The sequence below is a fragment of the Chroicocephalus ridibundus genome, chromosome 2 (assembly GCF_963924245.1).
Source record: "Chroicocephalus ridibundus chromosome 2, bChrRid1.1, whole genome shotgun sequence".
NCBI lineage: Eukaryota > Metazoa > Chordata > Aves > Charadriiformes > Laridae > Chroicocephalus > Chroicocephalus ridibundus.
In genome coordinates this window covers 22,325,191-22,351,255 of record NC_086285.1, presented here as the reverse complement: position 1 = coordinate 22,351,255, position 26,065 = coordinate 22,325,191, and the positions used below count along the sequence as shown (strand labels likewise).

General features: G+C 39.5%; 1 protein-coding gene across 12 annotated transcripts in view; it reads left to right on the top strand.

Moving 5' to 3' along the window:
* Positions 1–26,065, top strand: part of CACNB2 (calcium voltage-gated channel auxiliary subunit beta 2) — a 256,830-nt gene that overhangs the window by 212,917 nt on the left and 17,848 nt on the right. For 9 of the 12 annotated variants that reach the window (XM_063324691.1, XM_063324692.1, XM_063324697.1 and 6 more), the window contains 6 exons: positions 3,753–3,889; positions 6,129–6,205; positions 10,155–10,288; positions 13,741–13,821; positions 14,115–14,173; positions 17,163–17,272. In XM_063324691.1, the coding sequence (XP_063180761.1) occupies positions 3,753–3,889; positions 6,129–6,205; positions 10,155–10,288; positions 13,741–13,821; positions 14,115–14,173; positions 17,163–17,272 (598 nt within the window). Of the gene's footprint in view, positions 1–3,752; positions 3,890–6,128; positions 6,206–10,154; positions 10,289–10,433; positions 10,454–13,740; positions 13,822–14,114; positions 14,174–17,162; positions 17,273–26,065 lie in introns of all 12 variants that reach the window. The other 3 variants (XM_063324693.1, XM_063324694.1, XM_063324700.1) reach the window with 1 other exon arrangement.

Here is a 26,065-nt window from a genome sequence, read left to right as displayed (position 1 = left end):
GCTTTCCCATACAGACCCTCCTTAGCAGCCCGCCGCTCTCTTCTGAATGATTCCCTCATTTTACCATATTTTTCAGCTTCTGGTCGTATTCCATTGTGTTTTGCCACAAAACAGTCCATCTGGAAATGGAAGTTAGCTTAAGGATGAAAGCTACGTAGCCGTGCATTTGAAATTATATCTTTGCCCCATTTTAGATTATGGAAAAATCCCTCGGTAGTTATGACTGATGATGCACAATGATTTTGCTAGTGCAGGTGCTTTGCCGGAAACAAGAAACATTCCTAATATACAGGTAGAAATACAGGTGGACAGAGACTAAGGAAACACAAGAAATGGACTTCTAGTGCCTTCATACTGATGACTAATGATCATCATTTTCCATATATATTAAACACACAAAAAAGGGATAATTTGGATTCAAACTGTATATAGTGAAGGAAATGCGTTTTCTGTCCGATGATAGCGCAAAAGAATTGCTCTGCTCTGTTTTGTGACAAAAGTAGAGATGAGCAGGCACAGAGTCCTGGCAAAAGAAAACCATCGGCATTCTCTGGTGAGTCTGGGAGCACTGGAAAATACGGCTCAGATTGGTTAGATTAAATGATTTTGTATAGTCATCTATTCCATCCGCATTTCAAATGATCTGGTAATCTCAGACTTCACATCAAGGCTTTCCCCTGTTTCCATATGAACCAGAAACACAGTGTTAGCAGATTTTCTGTTACAATTCGCGCTTTTTTCCTCACAGCATAGCTTAGACTCAGATGTAAATATGCATAGGAGAAAATGAGGAAGAAAAGGTTTCCTGAACTTTTCTGGATTTCCAGAAGTGCCTTGAAAGGAAGCTTAGCTCAGCTGAGTTGTTATATTGTCCATGGTTGCGTGTAGCACTGAGGAATGGAAAAATAGATGAAAATGTTCTTGCAGCTTCAAGTGGAATGGAGCAGGCAGCCTGCGCTGATTGCCTTTAAAAACACCCGGTTTTCTCTCTCAGCAGTAAAAGAAAGTTGACCCTCTAGTGGAGCTAGGGCAGAGCTGGGTTGTGGAAGGGACGCTGCATCTGGGCCAGGTTCACTGCTGGGATGCAGAGGTGGGAGGGGACCCACAAGGAGTCAGACTTGAACTTGGACTCTCTGGTCCTGACTTTGGCAGTGCCTGTGGCGTCTGGGAGCATTGAACCTCTTCAGGAGGGTGCCCCGAACATCGGCCCTTCATTGCACAGCTGCGTCCTTCCCCTCCATCTTCCATGGCTATGCCCTGCTCACTCTCCAGGGCTCTGTATCCCACTGGATATCGCTCCTTCAGTAACTTTGGGGCTCCCTGTAGTTAATACTGGGAGAACTGAAATGTCCAAACTTTATTTATGCAGATGAAAAGTAAAGGAAACCATATTTGACTATAAAATGCATTATTGTTTTTATTTTTTATACCTAACTCATTGCTAGACATAAAGAAATCTAAGTTAATCTCCAATAACTTTTGCCTGCATCGTAATGCCTTATTGGATCAATGCTGTCTCTGTGAGGAGTGTTCTCCAATTTGTGCTTCTGAGAGGGCTTAAGTGAGGAAAACCTTAGTTCAAAATCTGCATGGGCAATGGTGAAAAGTATTCCAGTGAATGAGTGTGAGGGAAATTTGTTTTCATTATTAGGTTACATTCATTAAAACTCAGTACACATAAAGATGAAGTGTTCCTTCCTGCATGAAGAAATATGCGCCGCATCATAGTCACTCCTGAATCTTTTGAGGCTTTAATGCATGGCCGTAATTCTGCTTTGCATTTAATTCTTATTTGCGTTTCCTTTGGCATTCCAAGCACAGGTGAATTACAGAGAGTCACTCACCCCAGCCAGCACCTTGAGAGCTGGACACCTCGGTACCAAGATTTCCGCTATTGCTTTTTAAAGTTAGAAAGTATTATGTGTGGGTTTATTTACTTATAAAAGTATCTCATCCTCCCTTTCATATACTGATACAGCATTTGAGACTTCGCAGGAATGAATTCCACATGCTTATCTTTTGTTATTTATTTTTGTATGAAGAAAGAATTCCTATGGATTTGTCTTTTCTATCAATTATAATAAAATTAATGGTGTTGCATAGTAGTCTGTTGTACTGTAGGGCAGCATAAAAAAGTAGTGTCTGTTCAGATTTTAATTTAATGGTGCTTTTTAATTATCTATCTCTTCCTTTTATCAAGTTAATGCAGACTTCATATATACCATAGAGCAGATCCATATAATGACAATCTCCATTGACCCAGTTGCTACAGTCTTCCTCCACCTGTATTATCCTACAACATATTTAAATGCAGGTGCATATCTTTAGTTAGCATTTTGCAGTGAAAGGCTATGATTTTAATAATGTATTTCAGTTTAATACAGCTTTGAGAAACTACTATTCCAGATTAGCTCCCTATTAAATGTTGGTATTTTTACTCATAAAGGCATCCCATTGGATGAATGTTATAGATCCTGTTATATTTTATAAGCTTAGAAGTTACTTTATTTTAATCTTTATTTTTTGTTAGCTAAATATCTTAAAGTTGGTTTCAAGCATAGCAACACGTCTATAGTAGCCAAAATGAAAGATAATACTACAATTTAGGTTGTGTATCATTGATCCACCAGCATTGTACTCTCACTGAAATTAATTCCTTTTTATGGGAGCCCACACATTTTACATGTTTTACTCATAACTGTACACTTGTTAAAACTACTTGTTAAATAATTAAAAGTGTGCTATAATATCTACATTCATAGCTTCAGGTTCAAGAAGGCAACTTCTCTTTCCATTCAGATGTTTTCAGTTTCATGAATAATCCAAATTATCCAAAATTCATATTTGACAGTAGTTATTCCCGTGGAAGTCCTGGAGTATTGCATGTGGGGCCATACGTAACAGTGACCTATTCTCATCCAAAAAAGGTGAATAAAGGAAAAAGCAAATAGTTCTGCTCTACAGACCTCTGCAAAATAAACAAACAAAACCCCCTGTGTGTGTATGAATAAATACTATTAAGTTAGAGTGTTCATTATCTCATATTTCATATAGCAGAAATTCAGTTAATTGGAGTATTTTCTGCATTTGTATAATTGTACATTTTTTTAGTTGTCCAAAGATATCCATTCCTTGTGGATCTGCCATAGTATGTTTAAGATGCAGATCACATGAGCCGTATGCAGTAGAGCATATGTAAGCAGCGGAACGTAGTCATATATCAGAAGATTTTAGTGAGTTCAGAGAAGCGGGAGAGTTTGAGAAGTAGTATTTTTTATTTAAAATGGAGAACTGAATATAATGGAATAAGAAAAGTAGATTATTGCAGAGCTGTAAAAAATGTTGCAGTGGGTAGGAGCAGATCAGAAGAAATCTCAGTTTCCCACCAAGGAGAAACATCAAGGAAGAACAAAAGCAGCTCTCATGTATGAGGGGAAAAGACTGTGAAGCACTGAAAACTAAAGATGATGAAATGGATGGAAATAACAGCTGGGGAGAATCATGAAGTCTATGAAGGAAGGTTTCTGCTGAAGTACTGTAGCATTTTAATAATTTGCAAGGTATAATTATTTTAATGTATTTCTGAATATTACCACAATTCTTCATTACCATAATAACATAGTACACAGTGATGAACTGCAGGGAAGAATTACATAAAATGGCTTAGCTGCAAATCAAAAATAATAACAAATAATCCCAAATATAGTAATTTCTTAGTACATGACTTTTTCTCTTTTTTTTTTAATTTGTAGAAATTTAATAATGACTGGTGGATAGGACGATTGGTAAAAGAAGGCTGTGAAATAGGATTCATACCAAGCCCAGTCAAACTAGAAAACATGAGGCTGCAGCATGAACAAAAGGCAAAACAAGGAAAATTCTACTCCAGGTAATAACAACAAACCATTAAAAATAGTAGCGTTGACTGTGACACAACTTGGAAGTTAATGCTGTGTCTGCTATAGTTCTGTTTAATTATTGTAGTTGGCAGCTACAAACATTTTGAAACCATGAAGGAAGTAATGTTTATTTACATAGTTAATGTCATTGCCATTTGAGAGAGAAATATTTAAATTGATGGTCTGTGGTGGCCTACAATGGCTATTATTCCATTTTATTTTCATAAAATATTTGCAAATATACGTTGCAGTTAGTAAATTTACTACTGCAAGCACAATTTTTGACCTACAAATCGATCTCCGTAAATTCTTTAACATTTGTTAGGTTTTCATCTTACTATTTCTAAACACTTTTAAAGCTGATTTTAGAAGTTACAGAAGATGTTAAGGTGAATTTATTTTTAAGCTGAAGCCAGTGCCTATTAGTTAGCTCAGGAAAAAAGTGTTTCGATCTTGTAAATTCATTACCTACAAATACAGCTTTTAAGAATACTGCATTTTATGATGGAAGTTTCATGTCAAGTCATTTGTTGTCACTGACTGCAGCCATCATTACATAAAAGCGTGTCCAGAGAAGGGCTACAAAGCTGGTGAGGGGTCTGGAGGACAAACCTTATGAAGAACGACTGAGGGAGCTGGGGTTGTTTAGCCTGGAGAAGAGGAGGCTGAGGGGAGACCTTATCACCCTCTACAACTCCCTGAAAGGAGGTTGTAGAGAGATGGGGGCTGACCTCTTCTCCCTGGTGACAAGTGGTAGGACGAGGGGAAACGGGTTCAAGTTACGTCAGGGGAGGTTTAGATTAGATATTAGGAAACATTTTTTCACTGAAAGGGTTATTAAACATTGGAATAGGCTGCCCAGGGAGGTGGTGGATTCACCATCCCTGGAGGTGTTTAAAAAAAGGGTAGATGGGGCACTTAGGGACATGGTTTAGAAGTGGCTTTTGTCAGGGTAGGCTAAAGGTTGGACTCGATGATCTTAAAGGTCCCTTCCAACCTCAACAATTCTATGATTCTATGATTCTATGAAAAATAAAGATTCGGTATCTAAATGTGTTGAACAATACTGCAAGATGGTGATAATGTCATCTTTACTGTAGAACTCTTAATAAAGTAGTTTTCCAGTAAACACATAGGGAAGGAAGAGCCACTTAACTTCCTTTGGCTATGCAGGAAACAAATATTTCCATTATGTCTGAGCGGGATAGACCTGGAGTTGAGAAAACAGCTGGGAAGCATTTGGGAAGCCAGAAAGGCTTTCCTGCTTCAGTAGGAAGGGCAGCAGCGTTTGAAGAGCGTGTCTGCGCTGGGAGGAGAGCAGGGCGCTGCAGTGCTCAGCTGCATTCGCCAGCTGTGCAGTGCCTTCCCTGTGAGCGTGCTGTCCTCAGCAGGAGGACGTCAGGTTCCTTATTCCTCTCGTGACACTTCTGATTGATAGAGCCAAATCTGACCCAGTGATTCGGTCCCTTTCCAAATTGTAAAGGATTCCATTCTCCAGAACTTCTCGCTGGAGATAACTGTCCTGCACCACAAATGCATTTACTTTGTGCTTATTAATATTTTAAGATGGAGAAAGTGGAAACTAGTACTATCACATGAATTATTTGAAGAGTGAAGTAGCCTTTCTTACATTCTTCTCAGTGATTTTCTCGTTATGGTGACTGAAATAAAATGACTAAAAATATTGTTTTGTTTTCAAAATTTGGATAGGTTTTCACAAAGCAGAACTTGACAAAATGCTAGACTGCTTTGTCTTCATTTGAGAGACTTTTTTTTTTTCTTAAGGGCTACCTTGTACTGAGACAACAAAAGAATTTGTACTTTAATTAAATTGAAAAGATGTTAGGCAAACACACTATCATTTTCATTAGGGAGCTATCAATAACTCTTCTGTTAAAGGAAAGAGATATGCTCACTGTCTTAAGAATTAGTAGAGTATTAATAATGATATATCAGTAGCCATATTAATGATTGGGTTGCATTAAGATCATGAGGTAGTGACAGCACATGTAGCAGAATGAAGTCGCACAGCAGAACAAGGAGCGTGACTGATGTTTGCAGTTCCTCAAAATGTACACACATTTTGTGCAAGACGTATATTTTATACCACTGCCAGAAATACTGTTTGTCTTTCAGCTAGCAACTCATTTAGAAGGCAGGTAATAAATAAGCTAGAATAAATACCAAGCAAGCTATGAAACTTCAAACTAATTTGTTGCTTTACTCCAGTAAATCAGGAGGAAACTCTTCATCCAGTTTGGGTGACATCGTTCCTAGTTCCAGAAAATCGACGCCTCCATCATCTGGTGAGTAGGTCATGAACCCTTCGGTTTACAGACTCATACACCTAATCTGTTAAAATTTGTATACAATTAGTATTTTTTTTCTTATTCCCTGTGCTTCATACATATAAGGCCAGGTTGTTGCATTGCCCTGTAAGGCCGGTTCAGGTAGGTTTGAAGTAGTGGAGTCAATGCCAGCGAGTTCAGGCAATGATAGGGCTGTTAAGAACCCACAAAATTCCCTCTTTGCTTTTACCATGGTGTTTTATAGCAAAGGCACAATAAAATGATGAGACTGTGTTGCAGTAGGATAATTAGAGGTTTTGTCTGGTCCGAGCACTCTTGCTGGACAAGAAATACCTTCTGGTACAGGAGAAAATGCAGCAATAAGAATAAAAATTCCCAAGAGGCTTCTGCAGTGGCAGCAAGAACGGCATTATTTTATAATAACAGGAACTTTTAGTTTCACAGTTCCGATAATGAGGATGCACTTCACATAATTCTAGCACACTGGATATTTTTTGCCTTTTGTGACAAATTTTTGACAAATACTGTTTTGTATTTAGAGCATCCACAGACAGATATAACTTCAGTTAGGTCGGATTGAAGAGGTATGAAGCAAACACATGGCAAGTTGGTGGACGAAAGTGTCACTAGCTCCTTGAAAAAAGCATATCAGATTAAATCCCCTGCCCCCCCCCAAAAAAAAAAAAAACAGAAAAAAAACCCTACTAAATTCAGCTGCTGCATTGCTGGGTGTTTTATCTTCTCTTGAGAGAGAAAAAGTACATTTTGAATACCTGAAATCAGAAAATATTAATGAATGTTGCTAGTGCCTTGTGTACTGAGGCAAAGACATGTATTTTCTAATCATATTAGTTTATATGGAGCCTGGTTCACAGAACAGGCACCTTAAAATGGTCCTGAAAATTTTGAAGCGTTTACATGGACGTTAAGAGAGAGACAGAGGAACTCAATCGAGTTATGGTGTAGCTTAATTTGATTAAATTAATTGAAAAATATATCTGTCTTTCTCTTGAAACCATGAATTTGTTTGTAAGAACCAACTTTATTGCAATTGCAGTTTGTTTATCAAAATTCCACTTAAGCTCCCTTCCTCCCTTTTTTATTGGACGGTATATTTTTAGTTTACTAATACGTGTCCATCACAAGTCTTTAGAACACACCTTAATCGTTTATTTTACCATGGCTTTAAACTAACATCTTTACTGTTAAGGCTGCATTTTTGCAGTAGAAACTGTCCGTGGACCTATGTTGTAATTTTATAGTTAGAGCATCTGAAATGCCATAGTATTTTTTTGTATCCCAAAAGCACTTGGACAGCACAACATATGAAATTTTCAGAATATTGCACAGAATTTAGAAGTAAGAGAATGGGCAGCATACTTTGGGTACCAACTGACTGATTGCTAGCAGTGCTGTAATTTTCAATGCATTGAGTCATTTCTTCAGACAGTAGTTTTCAGAAACCTGTTTTTCTGGAGAAAGAAGAAAATCTGTTTAAATTTATTTAGTTACATTGAAGATTTGGAGAACATTTATGAGTAGGGCATATTACCTTATTCTGTGATCTTCAGATTTTGGGTCTGCAGTATTTTTTTTGCTTAAAGACATCCCAAGAAGGGTGAAAGAGGCATAGTTTGTGACTAACACAAGAACCCAAGTAACTTTGAAATACAGGTCAATTGTTATTCCCAGGCCTTCTCTTTTTGAAAGCATAATAAATGACAAACACATAAATTATTTAATGAGTTGAAGAGATTGTAAGTGAATAAGTTCACTTGATTTTTTGACTTTGAGTTGGGTGTTTTATTTTGCAATATAAGCTAGTGCCACAAAAATAAAAAAAAATAAAAAAAACCCAACAAGATGATGAACCAGTGAAAAACAAAGGAAAAGGAGGCTCATAGCCATCATAATAGTCAATATTATATTGATAGATTAATCAACCCATACAGTCCTTTTGGGCCACCAAGCAGGATGATAATAACGGTAAAAATTACTTTGGAAAAAACCCAAAGAACTAAATATTATTAACAGTAAAAACTAGCACAGAAGATGTCAATATAATGTGAAGACTGAGAATGAAAAAGGAGATATTGATATCTAGCTGATGAAATGCTGCATTTCTTTTTTACAGGAAAAACCTAACAACCCTGACTTTTTTTTACTGGTGATTTTAGTTGAACATAGAACCGAAGGAGTTTTAATATGCCTTATTATGAGTGATTTATAGCATCTGCGCTGGCCTGTATTCAAGGAAAGATAATATGTTCTTTTTATACTTATGAAGAGGATGAAGGAACAGTGTTGCTAGAAGAAAATGTTACGTGATTTCTGTGGCTGTTTTTAGGAGCAGGAGTATAGAAACAGGCTGCGGATCTACGATCTACTCACAGCCTTTCCTGGCAAGGGCAGGCTCAAAGGCACAGTTCTGTAACTCAAGGATTGTCAGGCATCATGGCATTAGGTCTGTGGATAATTCAAATGGGAAAATATATTTTACTCAAACAGGAAGAGATCGCTGTCCCAAGTGTTTCTTAAATCAGTAGCTGTGTGTAGGCTTGACAGAAATATTTATTTGTTGCATAATTTAATAGCACATGCCACTGTGTTAGTTGATGTCCCACTCATCAAGCAGCTGAAAGCAGGTCACTAAGGTGGTTTCATAATAGTTTGCAATGATTAATTATGGGTTTGGATAAAGTCAATGCAAATGATACTGCTTGCAGATCTATTTAGAGTTAGATCCAGTTCGACATGACGGCACGGCAAGATAAGTGTGTGTTACCAGTGTGTGTCAAGAGGTGGGTAAGGTCTTCACACACACAAGGGTGATGTTGTACAGCATGTTGGTGGATTGCTTTTGTGTATGTACTTGCTTTCTGAAGAATAATTTAATACATTACTTAAGATCAGGGTTGAGCATTGTAAACAAGAAAGCTGCTTCTTTGTTGTTGGGTTTTGGTTTGGTTTGTTTTGGATATAGTTAGCAGGTATCTGTTGGATTCAGCATTCAGGATAACGTGGCTTTGCATTTTGAAAGTATATTTGTTTCTGAGTTCATGATGATTTTTGCTTAAACTATTGTTACTCACTTGCTAAAAAGGGTAAATATTTTACATTTATGGTATGACCATTGCGTGCTGTATATTCTTTTGGGGTAGAGGTTGATCAGCGGTGGTTTATTGTATTCACTTCCATTTTGCCAACGCCCTCACTCTTTACAACGGGATCCAGGTCTCTGAGACAAGCTGGGATCAATTTCCTCTCTTCTGCTGCCCATTCTTTTTAGTTTTCACTATTAGTAGGTTTGTTTTTATTATTTCTAGTAAATGTATCTAACGACTACTGTGCTTTTTTAGTTAAAATGGTTAAAAATGCCAAGTATAGTCCACCCTAAGGTAAATGTAGATATTATTGTACCAATATCAGGCTGATTTTTGTCTTCAAAAGTGATTACTCTTCTGTTTCTTAATTTCCTATAGACATGCTAGTGACATCTCAAATTTCATTTGTTGATACCCATTTTGAATTAGCGTTCATTCCTATAGAACAATTCAAATGTTGTTGGGCAAGTTCTGTTGTTTACATTGGTGAAAGTTTTACCTACTCCAGTGAACTAGTTTGGATTTACACTGGTGTAACAAGAACGAACTTGACCGTTTTGTAAGAGTAACTCTGTGTATGTCTGATGTAGCTTTGTAAAAGGGTATCAGAGGAAAATGTAATAGTAGCGGTTACAGATTGCCTTCTGTCTTCTAATCCTAATGTACTGCACCTTTAAATTTTTCCCTTTGTTCTATTGTGTTTTGTACTCATGGTTGATTTTTTAGTTTTTATTTATTTATTACTCTGGACAGTTTTATTTTTCTTTACCTATTATTTCCTTTTTAACCTATCTTTACTTTCCCTGTCATCTGATAATTCTGAATTGTTTGTCTGTATATAGCTATAGACATAGATGCCACTGGCTTAGATGCAGAAGAAAATGATATTCCAGCAAACCATCGCTCCCCCAAACCCAGTGCAAACAGTGTAACATCACCCCACTCCAAAGAGAAAAGAATGCCCTTCTTTAAGAAGGTAACACCAACTTCCAAGCTCCCATCTGTCCACCTGCTCACCTGCACTGCGTCGCATTTCTAGTCCTGTTAAGTGTCTGCGTCCTTTGACAAGCCAATAACATGCATGCTTTGTTGTTCTTTGTTTCTTTTCCATGCTGCTGTAGCTAAGCAGAAGCAGAAATCGGTAAGTGTATATCGACATTACCTGTGTTTATCCTGCCACTGGCATCATTAGCATTATTACCTCAGATTAACAAAGCAGCTGTTCTAGAATTAAGGAAGACAGGTATCGAACTGTTAGCAGATCCAGCACATGAAAACAAACAGCCCCGAGTTCAGTGCATCCATGAAACTCTGCTACAGTACTTATCCTTTTTGATGGAATAATAGGACACACTTAGAAGGCCTTCTAGAAGTTTGAGAAATTAATTTCTAACAAATCCATATAACACACCTCTCTAGTGTATGCTTATTCTTTCTACCTCTATCTTTCTCAATTGTTTTTTCCCTTGTAACTCAGTCTACTGGAAATCATTATTGGAATCAGATGAGATACTCAAATTGTACTTAAAAACAAATAGACAAAGTTGTATTTTTAATTTGGTCAGTATTTAAACTTCTAATTCACTAAGTGCAAAATCTGCAGGTGAACAAGACCAGTGGAGGACGGCAGGCTTGTTTTGACAGTTTACTTTGAATTTTTCCTGTTGTCATGCATAAGTTATCAGCCAAATGTTGTTGCCATCCATCAGTCAGACTTTTTTAGTATCTCAGCTATTGGAAATGGTACTGGTGCTTCCCAGGAGAGCCTGTGTCTCTCCGTGGATAACCCAGATAACTACAGAATTATGCAATTGGCATCCTGTTACAGCAAACTGCAGTACGTTTCTGGTATCTTTGCGGGCATAAGTTATCAAGTCATTAAGTAGCAGCCAAACTATAAAGTGAAATACCACATTTCTACTTTTTTGATTTTTTGAATCTTTAATCTTCATATCTCTTATTTGTTTGTTTTTAACCACTCACATTTACAGGTAAAACCAGACTGTTACAGTGCTTATAAGTAGTGCCAAGTGACACTGTTGCCAGTGCTGTGGGTGCTCTCATGTTTAGTAAATAAAACTTTTTTTCTCTCTCTCTCTTTTCTTCTTGAACTCTTTTAAATAATATTGGGACACTTCTAAAGTCACCGGTATTGGCTTCAGTAGGGTCTGTTAAGTACCATGTCATTCACAGCCCACTATGGAAATCAACAGCAGTTTCTTGCTTCTGAGTAATTTCTTATTTAATCATATTTATAACCAAGTATAAACGCTAAGGAAGAATAATACATGTTGACGTGTATTGGATGCTGTCTGCATAAGCATCTTTGGAAGGTGCAGCTTCTAGATGAACCACCTTGGACCTGGGTGGTGGCTAGTCCCATATCTCTTTTCATTCTGTGGTGCCTCTTTTCTTCCATATCAAAATCATTACTGGTTGTAGTCAGTTTTGTAATACTGACATTTACAGTAAATACTGGATGGGCATCCCAAACTAATCATACGTAGTCAAATGTCGTGTGAGCAAAAGCTGTATGGTCAGAACTCTGCTAGTTTTTATTCACGTTCATATTTGAACTTGAATCTGCAAGTGAAAGCTATATAGCTCAATGCCAGCCCCTTAGAAAACATTAGATTCTCTAGTGCTGAGTTAAAGAACTTTAATGCTTCCATTAGATAACTTTTACTCAGTTTTCTGCTGACAGCTTCATTGCTTCAAGCTGTAAAAGTTAGAGGAAAAAAATGCCTGTTTCGACAGAACAGATTTTAAAAATACCCCATATTCCATCAAATAAGGTAATTTCTGTGCCTTCCCTAATTTTCAAATAACTGGTTAACTTCTAACATGAATACCTTCAGTTGAGTCAGCCACATTAAGACAAAGATCTGTTACATCAGGACACTCATGCTTTAAGCACTTACGCTTCCATAATGAATTTCTCTTAGGACCTGTCTCTGATATGCTTATCAGATTGTTAGTGATATTAGCGAGAACAGTGGAGGGCTGCATTTTGATACTGGCACAGCATAATTGTAGGGTTTGGCTTTGCAATGCGTTGAGTCAGATTCTGCACTGTGTGAAATAAATTAATTTCACATGCTTATGATGCCTCGGGCACTGGTATTCATTCTTATGTTACTAAGTATCTGGTGAAGTTACAGGTAACAAAAAACAAGATAAATTACGTTGAAAAACATTCATAAAAATGTTTTCCATGTTTTAGGCTGCTTTAGACTGCTGCTTGTGTAGCATTTTGTGCTGTCACTGTATTAATGTCTGTCTTTGTGTTTTTGTGTTTCGGAATGTATATACTTACTTTAATGTTACTGTGAAACACCTTGGGATACGTCGAGTACTGAAACGATGAACAATGACTGTATTCTGTGATCTTGACTGATGTATTTGTACTATGTAGGCATCTGAAAAATAGATCTGGCATACTTTTTTCCATATCGCCCACTCGTTCTTGGGTTTGAATTTCAATCATTTTTTTCCCCAAGACAAAGATAAACCAAACCCTCCCTTACAAACAACTCTTTCTGATAAGACTTATTCTTGGTGACACATCTCAAATAGCCATTTATTAAAGAAAAAAAAAAACAGTTTAATTTGTTTCTATTCTATTTTGATAACAATATAAAAAATTTTGGAATCTTTGGAAGCCGGTAATCTTTTTATCTTTGTATTTTAAAATAATTCTTATAAATTGTGCACGATACATCAGTAAGTAGTTTGGTGAATATTGTACTAACAGAATCCACTCTTGGGTGATGACGGGAACTTCCCAAAGTGGAAGGATTGTTATCCCAAGCTCTGTTTATGAAAATTTTCTATAAATACTAACTTGATCAGTCATTATTTTGATTTCATTTGCAAGTGAATTGCGGATGCAAATGTGGAAGTCAGACTAGGAGTGCTCCCATGGGAATTTGCAGTGGTGTCACAATGTTTTGTCAAGCAGTAGGCAGATCTGGATGTAAAAAGAGATGTGTTATGGTTTTCTCCTCCCTTCTTGTTTTAGTTTTCTCCTTTGTAATTTGCCTACGTAAAATTTTGGTGGGAAACAGATGTCACAGCTCTAGAGTCAATCATTTCAAATCATTAACTATTGGAAATAACCTTTTCAATTAACCAGTTAGGAATTATGGAGTGGGACGTGGGAATGTCTCCAAGATAACAGTTTTGTAGCTATCCAGAGCAAATACGAAAACAGTAAGAAAACCAAAAGTCAAAATTAAAACTTTTTCAAATGAAATCCCTGAACCTGTTATGTCCTTATCTTGTAGTACTGGTTTTTGGTAAAAACTAATGAACCCGTAATTCCTGTGTTGGTGACATCACTGGAAATTCAGAGTTCCTCATATTGCAAGTAGTGTGTAACACTTTCTCTAGGTGCTGCGATGCTGAAAGCTTTTTCTGTTTTTGCAGACAGAGCACATCCCTCCCTATGATGTAGTGCCTTCTATGCGACCAGTAGTTTTAGTGGGGCCTTCTCTGAAGGGATATGAGGTAAGTGATTGTTGGAATGGTTTTATTTTTCCAAAAATAAACGAATGTTCAAAGATAATTAAGCTGAATAACATAATTTATATCATAGACAAAAGCTTGACAGTTTTTTCTTCTACTAAATAGCTGCTCACATGCATTTTATTTCATATCAGAATTCAGGTTAAGAATAAATTACATTCCAATCTTATTTTTCAGATATGATCTTTACTTTCAACTTTATTACTTACTATTATTAGCATCAAGTATTATGAATTTCCTGCGTGATTATTAATTTGCTGTTTGTTTGCTTCTAGGTAACAGATATGATGCAAAAAGCATTATTTGATTTTTTAAAACATAGATTCGAAGGGCGGTAAGTACTTTGAAATGCACATTTACTTGAGTTCAGGTCCTGTTTAGGTACTACCAGGCTTTCAAGAAATAATGACATTCTTGGAAAAATATGTGTAGCAAATCAGGAATGGCAGTGTTGAGTGGACTGTAGTGCCTCCATAGCAGAGCACACTGAGGCTGTATTGCAGTGGGAAGTATTCAGGATTTGGCGAGAGTGGAAAAAATGATGTCTTCTTGCTCATGATTGACATTCATACTCCGGATTGCTAGATACTTATCTACAGATTTAATAAATGTGTACTATTAAAAAAATCTTTTGTTTAAGTATTTTTTAAGGGATATCTCATCCATGCTTCTTGGGTTCTATACAAGCTGATGAGGGACACGGTTCCACCTCCTCAGCTCTAGTTGCTTACAGTGGCATCTAACTTGGTAAAAGTGATACGAGATCTAATGTATACGATCATCAAAGTCTTGATCCCTCAAGCTGGGAGCTAGGTTTGACAGTAGCACTAGACTTTATAGTGCGAAGTCTCTAAAGGACTGCTGGGGGGGGGGGCGGTGTCAGTCCCCCACCTTGCTGAAATATGGCCACCCTTGGTAGCAGACAGGTTGCACGTTGCTGGGTTTTGATCTGCGTGCTGTCACAGCCTGTCCCCCGCAGTGTACTAGGCAAGGTCCAATCTGATTTGTATCTGAGCCTCCAGGCATTACTGTAGTACAAGCATCAAATGATAATCCGTCTCTAAAAGCAGTAACATGTTCTGTAATTCAAACATCACAGACCCATGGACCAGAAACATCAGGTGGATTCTCCACATGTGATTATATTGCTCTTGGATCAGGCCCCAGATTAATATGTGCTAGTGGGTTGACGTTTCCGGGGGGGAAATTGAGAAAATGGGAAGGTCTTGTATATAAAATCTGGAACTTCAGTGAGCGTTCCATTTAGTTCGTAAGTGGGCAGTGCAGTAAGACTATTCTATCTGTCTGATGCTGTCAAACTTTCAAGAGGGAGCATGAGTTTTTGGTCGATAGCTTCAGCTCTTTAAAATATCAGACATTGTGGTTCAAGCTGTTGGATTTTCTCAGTCAGAATGATGATGCTGAGACCTAACCACTTTCTAGTCCGTCTTTACACTAGTCAGGGTTGTCAAATCTTAGATATGTACCTTCAGAATTGGAAGTTAACAAAATAGTGAGTGCTGAAAGCAGAAAAAAAGTCGTGTCTTTATGTCTTAAAGTATTTTAGACCGTATCTAATTTTCAGTTGTAGATCCACTTCTGGCAGGGTGAATCCACAAATACTCTCAATATAACTGATGTCTGTAGTAGCAGATTTGAAGCATCCCGAACTTCAGCAGCAGCCTGAATTGGTACTCAAGGTCCTCAACAAATTTCTACAGGAGATTTTTAGATTCATGCTACTGCTTTCAGTGTCACTCTGCTGTCAAGCCGACCCCGCTCTCATTGAAATTGTTTCGCTATATGAACATACATACCCTTTGTTTTGAGAGCAGCCTTGTTCTTCCTGGTGTTACATATCTCAAAAGACATTAAAATGACCTTAAAAGATGTTAAAAGATCTTAAAATGAAAAATAGAACTTTTAGACTCATAAATCTAGCTTAGCTGAATGTATCATAATTGCAAGGAAAGAAAATAAAGGTTATAGTGTTCATCAATTAGCAAATAAAAATAACTTATGAGTACCCCAAATTGTATAATGGATTTCATTTTAAGACTAATGGATTATCTGTGAGGAGCTGTGCCAGAAATCACGATCTTTGGTTATGTTTTTAGCTTAAGTTAAATCATGCCTAAAAAATGATGTTAATAATCAGTATTGTGCAAATAATAATTCCGTTTTTCCGTATTAGCTTCTGGCTTTGTTACATTTTGTAGGGTTTTAGCTAAATATATACACATGTTGAGCTCAATGGGAAATGACCTATTTGGTTGCATTTCAGATGAACAACATCTGACTGTGCTTGCTAGAGCGGAGCCCTCCCTGTTCTTAGCAAATCCATTTCCTCCTTTTAAATTGCAAGTAAATTCATACAAGGAAGAACAAGGGCATATCGTCAGTCTGATTTAACCCTCAGCGCTGGAAAAATGTGACCCCTAAACCTCATTAGACCAAAGAGTTGTAAAGGGAATTTATCCAAAGGGTGCATTTTGACCCTGTAAAGCAAAACAAGCCAAGCTAACTATTTTCCTAGGAAGAAGAATATGCAGAAGGTTATGTAGCAGGTCAGTGCAAACAACTGGAAGTAACCACTTCTTTCTTGGCTCATCTTTTCTCATAAACACAAAACTGAACCTGCCAGATACTCAGCCCAGAGTTTTCATTCGCTTGCTTCTCTGTGTTGCAGTCCACATTTTTGGGTGGCCAGCATATTGCTGGATCTTTCTGGAAAATTATAGGTAACTCTTGCACTCTGTTAAAAAATGTAAACTGAACAATAAGAATAGGAGTTATATGGCTGTACTAGTTTCCCTGCTAAGCCTTACTTTTAACGGTTGAGTCTGCATATCCCTATATGTCTTACAGGTGTGCTTAAATAAGCCAGGTTATCATTCAGTACATTTCAACAAATTAATCAAAATTAGGGAAAGGAGAAATCAGCCTGTTCATACTGGGGTTATTGGTGCAAAGTCTAACCACATCAGGCCTGGAGCCCCTAGGGAAGTCTCATCTTCTGCAGCATGTCTTTAACCTCCTCCTGCCTCCCCTCTCCCCAAACACATGTAACTTTGCAGTCAGTGGTCGTACTGCTTTTCAGTACTGTGCAGAAAGGGGGATGTCTTATCAGTAATTCTTCTAACAGTATTAGATAAGGTTTCTTCTCAGTTCACATTGTGCAAAGCATACTGTGCTGCTGAGGGGTACTTGTTTTCCTGTAGTCTTGGCCATCTTCTAGCGTTAAATGAGTCTTATTTTTTCTCCCCACATCCTTGCGAGATGAATAACATTCTCTTCTATTTTACTGTATTTTATTTTTGCAGTATATCAATTACACGAGTCACAGCAGACATCTCGCTTGCCAAACGCTCAGTATTAAACAACCCCAGTAAGCATGCGATAATAGAGCGATCTAACACAAGATCAAGCTTAGGTAAGTACCTATAATGATGCGATCTACAAATTGTCTGTAAAGTATACTGCTCCCAATTCATATCTGTAAGCTAAAAATAGCCTTCTCTCTGCTGTGAGGAAATCACGATTCCCATAATTCAGAAATCCTGTCACTAGAAATCATTTTAAAATCACTGCCAGATAAACTTCGTTTTGGTTTATCCTGCTTATGTTCAGTCTTCATATTTTGCTGTTTGACCCAGTGGGGAGAAGTAGCCATCCATAAGGTAAATAAAATCTGAAGAGATGTTCTTCTGGGTAAATAGAGGTGACTGTTTCAGAATACCTGAAATTATATGGGTATTACAGATATAGATAATGCAAAGATGCATTATCTTTGATAAGATTATTAGTAGTGAGAGCTACTGATACTAGACCTGAAAAAAATTATTGAGGTACTCATTTTCTGCATTTTATATCATTTTAAACTAATGTCGAAGTTGGTGCAAAAAATGAAAGATGGAAAAGGGGAGACGTTTTTAAAAACTGTATAGCTAGATTCATAGCATACATATCTGTCATCTTACATGAGTCTTTTTTGTACTGAAGCTTGTCCAGTTGTATAAGTAATTAAACATTTATTAGCCAGAAAGAAAAACAAATTTAGCTGGGAAGATGTAACTAAATGTCACCATCTATAGTACAGGTGGCCACACTGGAGCTTGTCGTCCCCAGGTGTCCTTAGAGTAAACAGGAAAAGGTGGTCACTCTGGAGTCTCAGCTCATGTGGACTGACCTCAGCCCTTCCTCTGGCACGAGCTGTGTTATATCCAAGACCAGCCGAGATGAATCCTGCCAGGAGTCTATGTACTCGTGTCAGGGCACTCTGCTGAGATACGGGATGCTCAAGTTCAAGTCCCTGCTCAAGTACAAAAAAGAAGGAACTTGAACTCGAATGTCCTAGATCACAGGTGAGTGCTCTGGCCAAATTTTCGTCTTTACAGCGCTGCAGATTTCTCTTAGTAGCCTTTGAAAGAGGTTGATTTCCCCTGAACACAGCATTGTATCTTGAAACCTTGTAAATTTTGTGGAACAGGAAACGAGTCTCATTCGTCCTACTACATGGGTTCTTTATCAGTTTTATAACAGAATTTATGAGTACACCTGTACTTTGACTGAACATTTAACATTTGCCTAATATAGCTGTCCTTCTTAGAATGAGCCTTAAAAAGTTTGACTTCCCTTTCTTGAAAATTTGCTTCTTAAAACTCTTGCATTCAGCTATGTGGAGGCTGTGAATCTTTACTTGCAAGTAGTCTGATAGCTTCCAAGTGTGTCTTATTTTAAATATACGGTCCACTATTATCGGCTGCTGTTGTTTCATGTGGGCACCAGTGATACTGCCAGGACCAATCTGAGAAGTATCAAGAAGTATTACAGAGCCCTGGGAGCAGCAGTCAGGGACTCTGGGGAACAGGTAGTTTTTTCATCAGTCCTTCCGGTCAGAGAGAGGGGTTTGAAAGGGCCAGTTGAATCTGGCGAACCAATAAAGACTGGTGCCACAGCCAGAGGTTTGGCTACTTAGGCCATGGGACTTGCTTTGAGAATCAAGGTCTACTGCAGGGTGATGGGATCCATCTGTCAGAGAAGAGGAAGAGCACCTTCGGTCAGAGGCTTGCCAAGCTGGTGAAGAGGGCTTTAGTGTTGCCAGGGGAGGGAACCTCAATCCACCCCACTTTTATCAGTGATGTCAGTGCCAGAAATAGATGCCTGGAGCCTGGAGAAGGATCACAGATCAGCAGGACAGTACCTGGAGTGCAGCACAAAGGAATTCCAGCCACTCCAACTGGTAAGTCAGCTTCATCGAGGGCCCAACTTAAATGCCTCTATGCAAATGGACATCGCATGCGGAACAAACAAAAGGAGTTGGAGACATGCACATGCCTGCAGGGCTGTGATCCTGTTGGCATCATGGAGATGTAGTGGGATGGCTCCTGTGACTGGAGTGTTGGAATGGAAAGATACAGGCTCTTTAGGAAGGACAGGCAGGGGAGATGATAAGGGGGTTTCGTCCTCTGTGTCAATGGCCAGCTGGAGTGCATGGAGCTCTGTCTGGGGATGGATGAGGAGCCAACCAAGAGCTTATTGGTCAGGATTAAAGGGAGGGCAGAGGCAGGTGACATTACAGTGGGGCTCTCCTACAGGCCACCCAACTAGGAAACGGAGCGGATGAGGACCCTTATAGACGGATGGGAGCAGCCTCATATTCACAAGCCCTGGTATCTGTTGGAGGGGCAACACAGCAGGGCATAAGCAATCCAGGAGATTCCTGGAATGTGTTGATGATAACTTCCTTCTCCAAGTGATAGAGGAGCCAACGAGGACAGGTGCCATGCCTGGACCTTGTTCTCATGAACAAGGAGGGGCTGGTGGCGAATGTGAAGCTCAAGGGCAGCCTTGGCTGCAGTGACCATGAAATGGAGTTCAAGATCCTTAGGGCAGTGATGAGGGTGCACAGCAAGCTCACTACCCTGGACTTCAGGAGAGCGGACTTTGGCCTCTTCAGGGATCTGCTTGGTAGAGTACCATGGGATAAAGCCCTGGAGGGAGGAGGGGCCCAAGAAAGCTGGTTCATATTCAAGGATCACCTCGTCCAAGCTCAGGAGCAATGCATCCCAACAAAGGGGAAGTTGGGCAAAAACATCAGGAAGCCTGCATGGATGAACAAGGAGCTCTTGGGCAAACTCAAACTCAAAAAAGAAGCCTGCAGAGATTGGAAGCAAGGATAGGTAGCCTGGGAGGAATACAGAGAAATTGTCTAAGCAGCCAGGGATCAGGTTAGGAAAACGAAAGCACTGATAGAATTAAATCTGGCCAGCGATGTCAACAAGAAAAGCTTCTACAGGTACGTCAGTGATAAAAGGAAGCCTAGGGAAAAGTGGGCCCTCTCCGGAAGGTAACAGGACACCTGCTTACCTGGGATATGGAGAAGACGGAGGTACTCAATGACTTTTTTGCCTTGGTCTTCACTGGCTTGTGCTCTAGCCACACCGCCCAAGTCATAGAAGGCAAAGGCAGGGTCTGGGAGAATGAAGAACCACCCACTGTAGGAGAAGATCAGGTTAGAGACCATCTAAGGAATCCGAAGGTGCACAAATCTATGTGATCTGATGAGAAGCATTCACGGGTCCCGGGGAAACTGGCGTATGAAGTTACTAAGTCACTATCCATCATATTTCAGAAGTTGTGGCAGTCCAGTGAAGTTCCCACTGACTGGAAAAGGGAAAACATAACCCCCATTTTTAAAAAAGCAAAAAAAGGAAGATCAGGGCAACTACAGGCAAGTCAGTGTCACCTCTGTACCCAGCAAGATTATGGAGCAGATCCTCCTGGAAACTCTGCTAAGGCACATGGAAAATAAGGAGGTGATCAGTTGCAGCCAACATAGCCTCACTAAGGGCAAGTCATGTCTGACAAATTTGGTGGCCTTCTATGACAGCATTACAGCATTGGTGGATGAGGGAAGAGCAACTGTTATCATGTACCTGGACTTATGCAAAGCATTTGACACGGTCCTGCATGACATCCTTGTCTCTAAATTAGAGAGATGTGGATTTACAGATGGACCACTTGAGGGATAAGAAATTGTCTGGATGATCATGCTCAAAGAGTTCCAGTCAACAGCTTGATGTCCAAGTGGCCAGCAGTACCGAGTGGCATTCCTCAGGGGTCAGTACTGGGACTGGTGCTGTTTAACGTCTTTATCGGCAATGTGGACAGTGGGGTTGAGTGCATCCTCAGCAAGTTTGCTGACAACAAACAAGCTGTGTGGAGAAGTCAACACACTGTAGGGAAGGGATGCCATACAGAGGGACCTGGACAGGCTTGAGAAGTGGGCCTGAGTTGCGACCTCATGAAATTCAACAAGGTCAAGTGCGTGGTCCTGCCGTTGGGTTGGAGCAATCCCAAGCACAAATACAGGCTGGGTGGAGAATGGACTGAAAGCAGCCCTGAGTGGAAGGACTTGGGGTTGTTGGTTGATGAGAAGCTCAACATGAGCTGATAATGTGCGCTCACAGCCCACTAAGCCAGCCATATCCTGGGCTACATCAAAAGAAGTGTGGCCAGAAGGTTGAAGGAGGTGATTCTGCCTCTCTACTCTGCTTTCATGAGATTCCACCTGGGGTACTGCGTCCAGCTCTGGAGTCCTCAGTGCAGGAAAGATGTGGACCTGTTGGGGTGGGTCCAGAGAAGGGCCACAAGAATGATCAGAGAGCTGGAGCACCTCTCCTATGAAGACAGGATGAGAGAATTGGGGTTGTTCAGCCTGGAGAAGAGACATTATAGCAGCCTTCCAGTAGCTAAAGGGGGCCTGCAGGAAAGATGGGGAGGGACTTTTTATCCGGGCCTGTAGTGATAGGATGAGGGGTAATGGTTTTAAACTAAAACAGAGTAGATTTAGATTGGTAGATTTAGATTAGGTATTAGGAAGAAATTCTTTACTCTGAGAGTAAAGAACAGCCTGGAATAGGTTGTCTAGAGAAGTTGCCTCATCCCTGGAAGTGTTCAAGGCCAGGCTGGATGGGGTTTTGAGCAGCCTGGGCTAGTGGGAGGTGTCCCTGCCCATGGCAGGGGGTTTGGAACTAGGTGGTCTTTAAGGTCCCTTCCAACTCTAACCGTTTCATGATCCTATGATTCTATGTTTTCAAATATCAAAATGCAATGTACTGTAACAACATAATTAATATCTTTACACATAAGAATATTCTTGTACATGAATTTCAGTATTGTTGCCAAAGTCTGTTTAATAATCTAATTAAAAGTGACTTGTTTTGAATAGAACTGAAAATCATAGAATAGTTTGGGTTGGAAGGGACCTTTAAAAGTCATCAAGTCCAACCCCCTCCAATGAGCAGGGACATCTTCAACTAGATCAGGTTGCTTAGAGCCCTGACCAACCTGACCTTGAGTGTTTCCAGGGATGGGGCGTCTACAACCTCTCTGGGCAAAATTGGTAGTAAGGATGGAGGTCACCCAGTCGTGGAACAAGCAGAACCATGGTGATTAATTTCCCAACCTGAACATCAAAGCATGTGCAGTTTTGTGCAATACTGCACAAATACATGCAGCAGTAAAAAGCACATAATTTATTCCTCATGCTTCAGTATTTTCATATATGTGAAACAGCTATCACAAAAAATTATACAGGAGAAAAGATCTATGAACAGTAAATGCAGCCCAATCGTGTATACCTTTATCTCATGGAGAACCTTACCCTTAAGAATATCAACATCTTTTCATTGGGTCAAGGTACTTTGTTGATAGAGGTATTTAAAATGGAAGCGCTGATAGAACCTCAGTCAGAGACACACAAAAGATGACAGTGATTATGTATATATGTAAATATGTGGATAGATAGATATGTCTCTCTAATTTTTGTAACAGGCCTATTATTATTACTTAAAATTTCCTGCTACCTAACAAGTTTTCAGTCGCTTAGAATTGTTCTAAAAATTAACTGATTTATAAAATAATTTTGAATTATCGTGGGAAATAGAGCAACTAGGTCATTTTAAAAATGAAGTTAGGGCAAAAATTAATTTTACCTCTGTTAAAATATTCTCAAAACCTTTTCTTCCAGAGGCTATAATACTCACATACTTCTAATAATCTATCAGGGGTTTGAAATTTGGTATTGAATTGAACAGTATTTCAGTTACATGTTTCTGGGCATTTTTTATGAAACTAATGAGAAAACTTGACCAAAGTATTAGGAGCTGCATTAACACATGCCAGCCTTTACGTATGAATTGCTTACAGACTCAGCTCTCCCTTGGCAAGGTCCAGCAATGATGCTGAGCAGAACCTGCCCCAGCAGATTACATCGGGGCAGCCAAACAGAACTAAAGCGGGAAGGTGCTCATCTTTCAGCTTTCGATCCCTACTTTGCTGTGCAGTATGGAGAAAGACAAGTAGTGAAAATCTATTATGGAAAAGATTGGAGTTTTGGAGGAGGAGGTGGGATAGTTGAACCCACTGATGAAATACCTGCAGGGTGTGTGCTACAGACAAGGGGTCGACTATGGGAGGACAAAAACCCACCAGGAAGGAAGTCAGGAGGGAAATGATGTGTTAGCAGTGGGCTGGGAGGAAAACTGAGACGGGATAAAACAAAAGTCAGAAAAGGGAACGGCTTTTGTAAGGCGATGGGGAAAACCCTTGTGCAAGGGCAAAAGAAGGAACGTACAAGGAGTGTTACAGCCTGTTCCCTTGCTTGCCTGCAATGTACCTCAAGGCACAAAGAGAGTCAGAATCAGAAAATACCATTGTAGCCTGCTGGTAGGTGGCCTCTTCTAGCAGTGGGTCACAAAGGAGATGACAACATACCACCGCTGTAAGTCTTTAGTTGGCTCGAGTAGCAGAGGTGAGTGGCAATATCACACCATATAGTGGAATTTATTTTTTTTTTGCAGTTTGTCTGATGAATTTGCTATAAATCAGCAAAAAATAAAATACTATTAAAGGAATATTATTAGGTTTGCAAACTCAAGTTGTGCAAAATAAAGGTTAGGAAGTAATAGTAAAAAGGTTAATTGTGCGACTTCTTAGTACCTTTAGGTTACGTATGCTGTGATTGAGTCTTTGGTTATGTGTTTACAGACTACTTTTCCACGAGTTTTCTGCTTTAGTTTATTTGAGAAATGTGCAAACGAATGGTGGGGAATTGGAATTGCTCAGTGAATTGCTGTTTTTCTTGCTATAAAATACGTACAATGTATGAGGCAGGAAAATTAAGGAAGGCAAATGAAGTTCTCTAAAAGCACAACAGGGCATTTTCAATTTAAATTTGGGGGACCAGAACGGGAAGTAGCAATTTTTTTTTTTTTGTGGTGGTAAAGCAGTCAGTTTTAACAGGAAAGATTTTCTGGATCCAAGATTGCATTCCTGATCATAAATGGGAAACTCCTTCATCACCCATCTTCTATCCTCCAAGGAGCTCATACCCCAGTAATTAAAACACACATTTGGGACGTAGGACATGCAGAATCAAGCTTCTGCTGTATCTGGTTTGGAACAGGGATTTGAATTTCGGTCTGAAGAGTACTGAACACTGGTCTGTCTCTGTTGGTTCAGCAGATGTTGATTCTCTGTTGAAAAAAGTGATAACCCCGGTAGGAGAGGTGCGTCTGCTGCCTATGGCTCGGTAGCCTGTAAAGCTCCAGCGCTGCAGCATGACGTGCCAGAAGCCTGTCTTCTGAATCACAGCAGCCTGCGCACCTCGCCCAGGGCCAACCAGTAGCCCCTTGGCACTCGGCGCCAGAAATGGCACCCTGTAAATCTCACCACGGTAGTGCAGAGCACGGCGTGCCTGCGGCATGGTGGCTGCCTGTGCCTGGAGCCAGGGTCGGTGCCAGCGGCGGGTGGAGGCGCAGGAAGGGAAGGGGCATCCCCTCTGTCCCCTTCCTACCAGGCCCCTCTGCGCTGCCTCCCGCCCCACCGGTGGCAGTCCTGGCTCACCGCGTCAGAGGAGAGATGCAGCGCTGAGGAGTGGAAAGGGAGACTCTCTTTTTGGCAAATTAACTGAAGAGCCCAATGCAATAGTGACTTTGGCTGTTTCTGATACAGAATTCCTGTATAGTATTGGACAGGCTTTATAAAGACGGCTGTTTTTTTCCCAGTATTTTCTGCATACCTACATTTTCCCTTGTATAAAATAAGAATATAGGGCCTTTTCTCCAATTCACTGAAAAAAAAAAAAAACAAGGTAGAATTTCAGCAAACATTATATTTGTGGTTTGTGGTGGGTTTTTTTTGTCCAGGCTAGCTAGAATGACTTAGTTCCGGTCTAGATATTTAAAAATGTTACTTATTGCAATAAAATTTGGTCTTGTTAATGAAAAACAGGGTTTGTTTTGAATTGTTTTGTTTTTCTCTGAATGGGTCTCCTCGCTGTGGGACACGGGGGAGATGAGTTGCTATCTGTCTCTCTCCTCCTTGAACAGTCAGTGGTGTGTGGACCGAGGCCTGTGTGTTTATTTCTACCTCTGGTGTCACTTAAAAACATCTTTTTATTATAGCAAATATAGCTCCCCAGAACTGCCTTAATGTTAATCCAAATCCCTCCCCCCTTGCAGGTTCAATGGGAAGCTATTCATTTACTCACCCACCTTTGCATAGTGGTGCCTCGTGCGGCTTAGACAGTCAGGCTGCTGATTTATCCCTCAGTTATGCTCACATTTGTGAGCAGCAGTTGTAATTGCAGCAGAGAAGGCTATTTCTTAGGCTTCTGAAAAATATATTGTTGGTTTTTATGTAAGTATCAATTTAATAAGTGTTCTATCAAGGAGTTAATACAGTACAAAGTCTATTCCTTAGACTTTTGAAAATATATTGTTGGGTTTATGGTAAGTATCGTTTTAGTAATTGTTCTATCAATGAGTTAATCTATAGTACAAAGGTAATTGTGCTTGATATATTAATACCAAATACTTTTCTGGGGGGAAATAAATGAAACTGTTTTCGAGAACTTTTACCTTATCACCCATTATAGGTTTGCAGTATTGTGCGCATTGTTTATAATTGTGCACGGCACAGTACGCAGTGGGATGAGCACCATTATTTGGAACTGATTTAATAGGTAACCCAGAATTAATTTCAAGGAGACGTAGACAAACGATGTGATAATCAGGAGTAGGAGTTGCCACGACGAACTGGATTTACAGGATTATAGGGAAGTCTCAATGGGCTTAACGCTACACACACCTATCGACTGGAAGTTTGCTTCCATAAAGGAATTAGTTAAAAATAGACTTGGGATTTGACTCATTGGAAA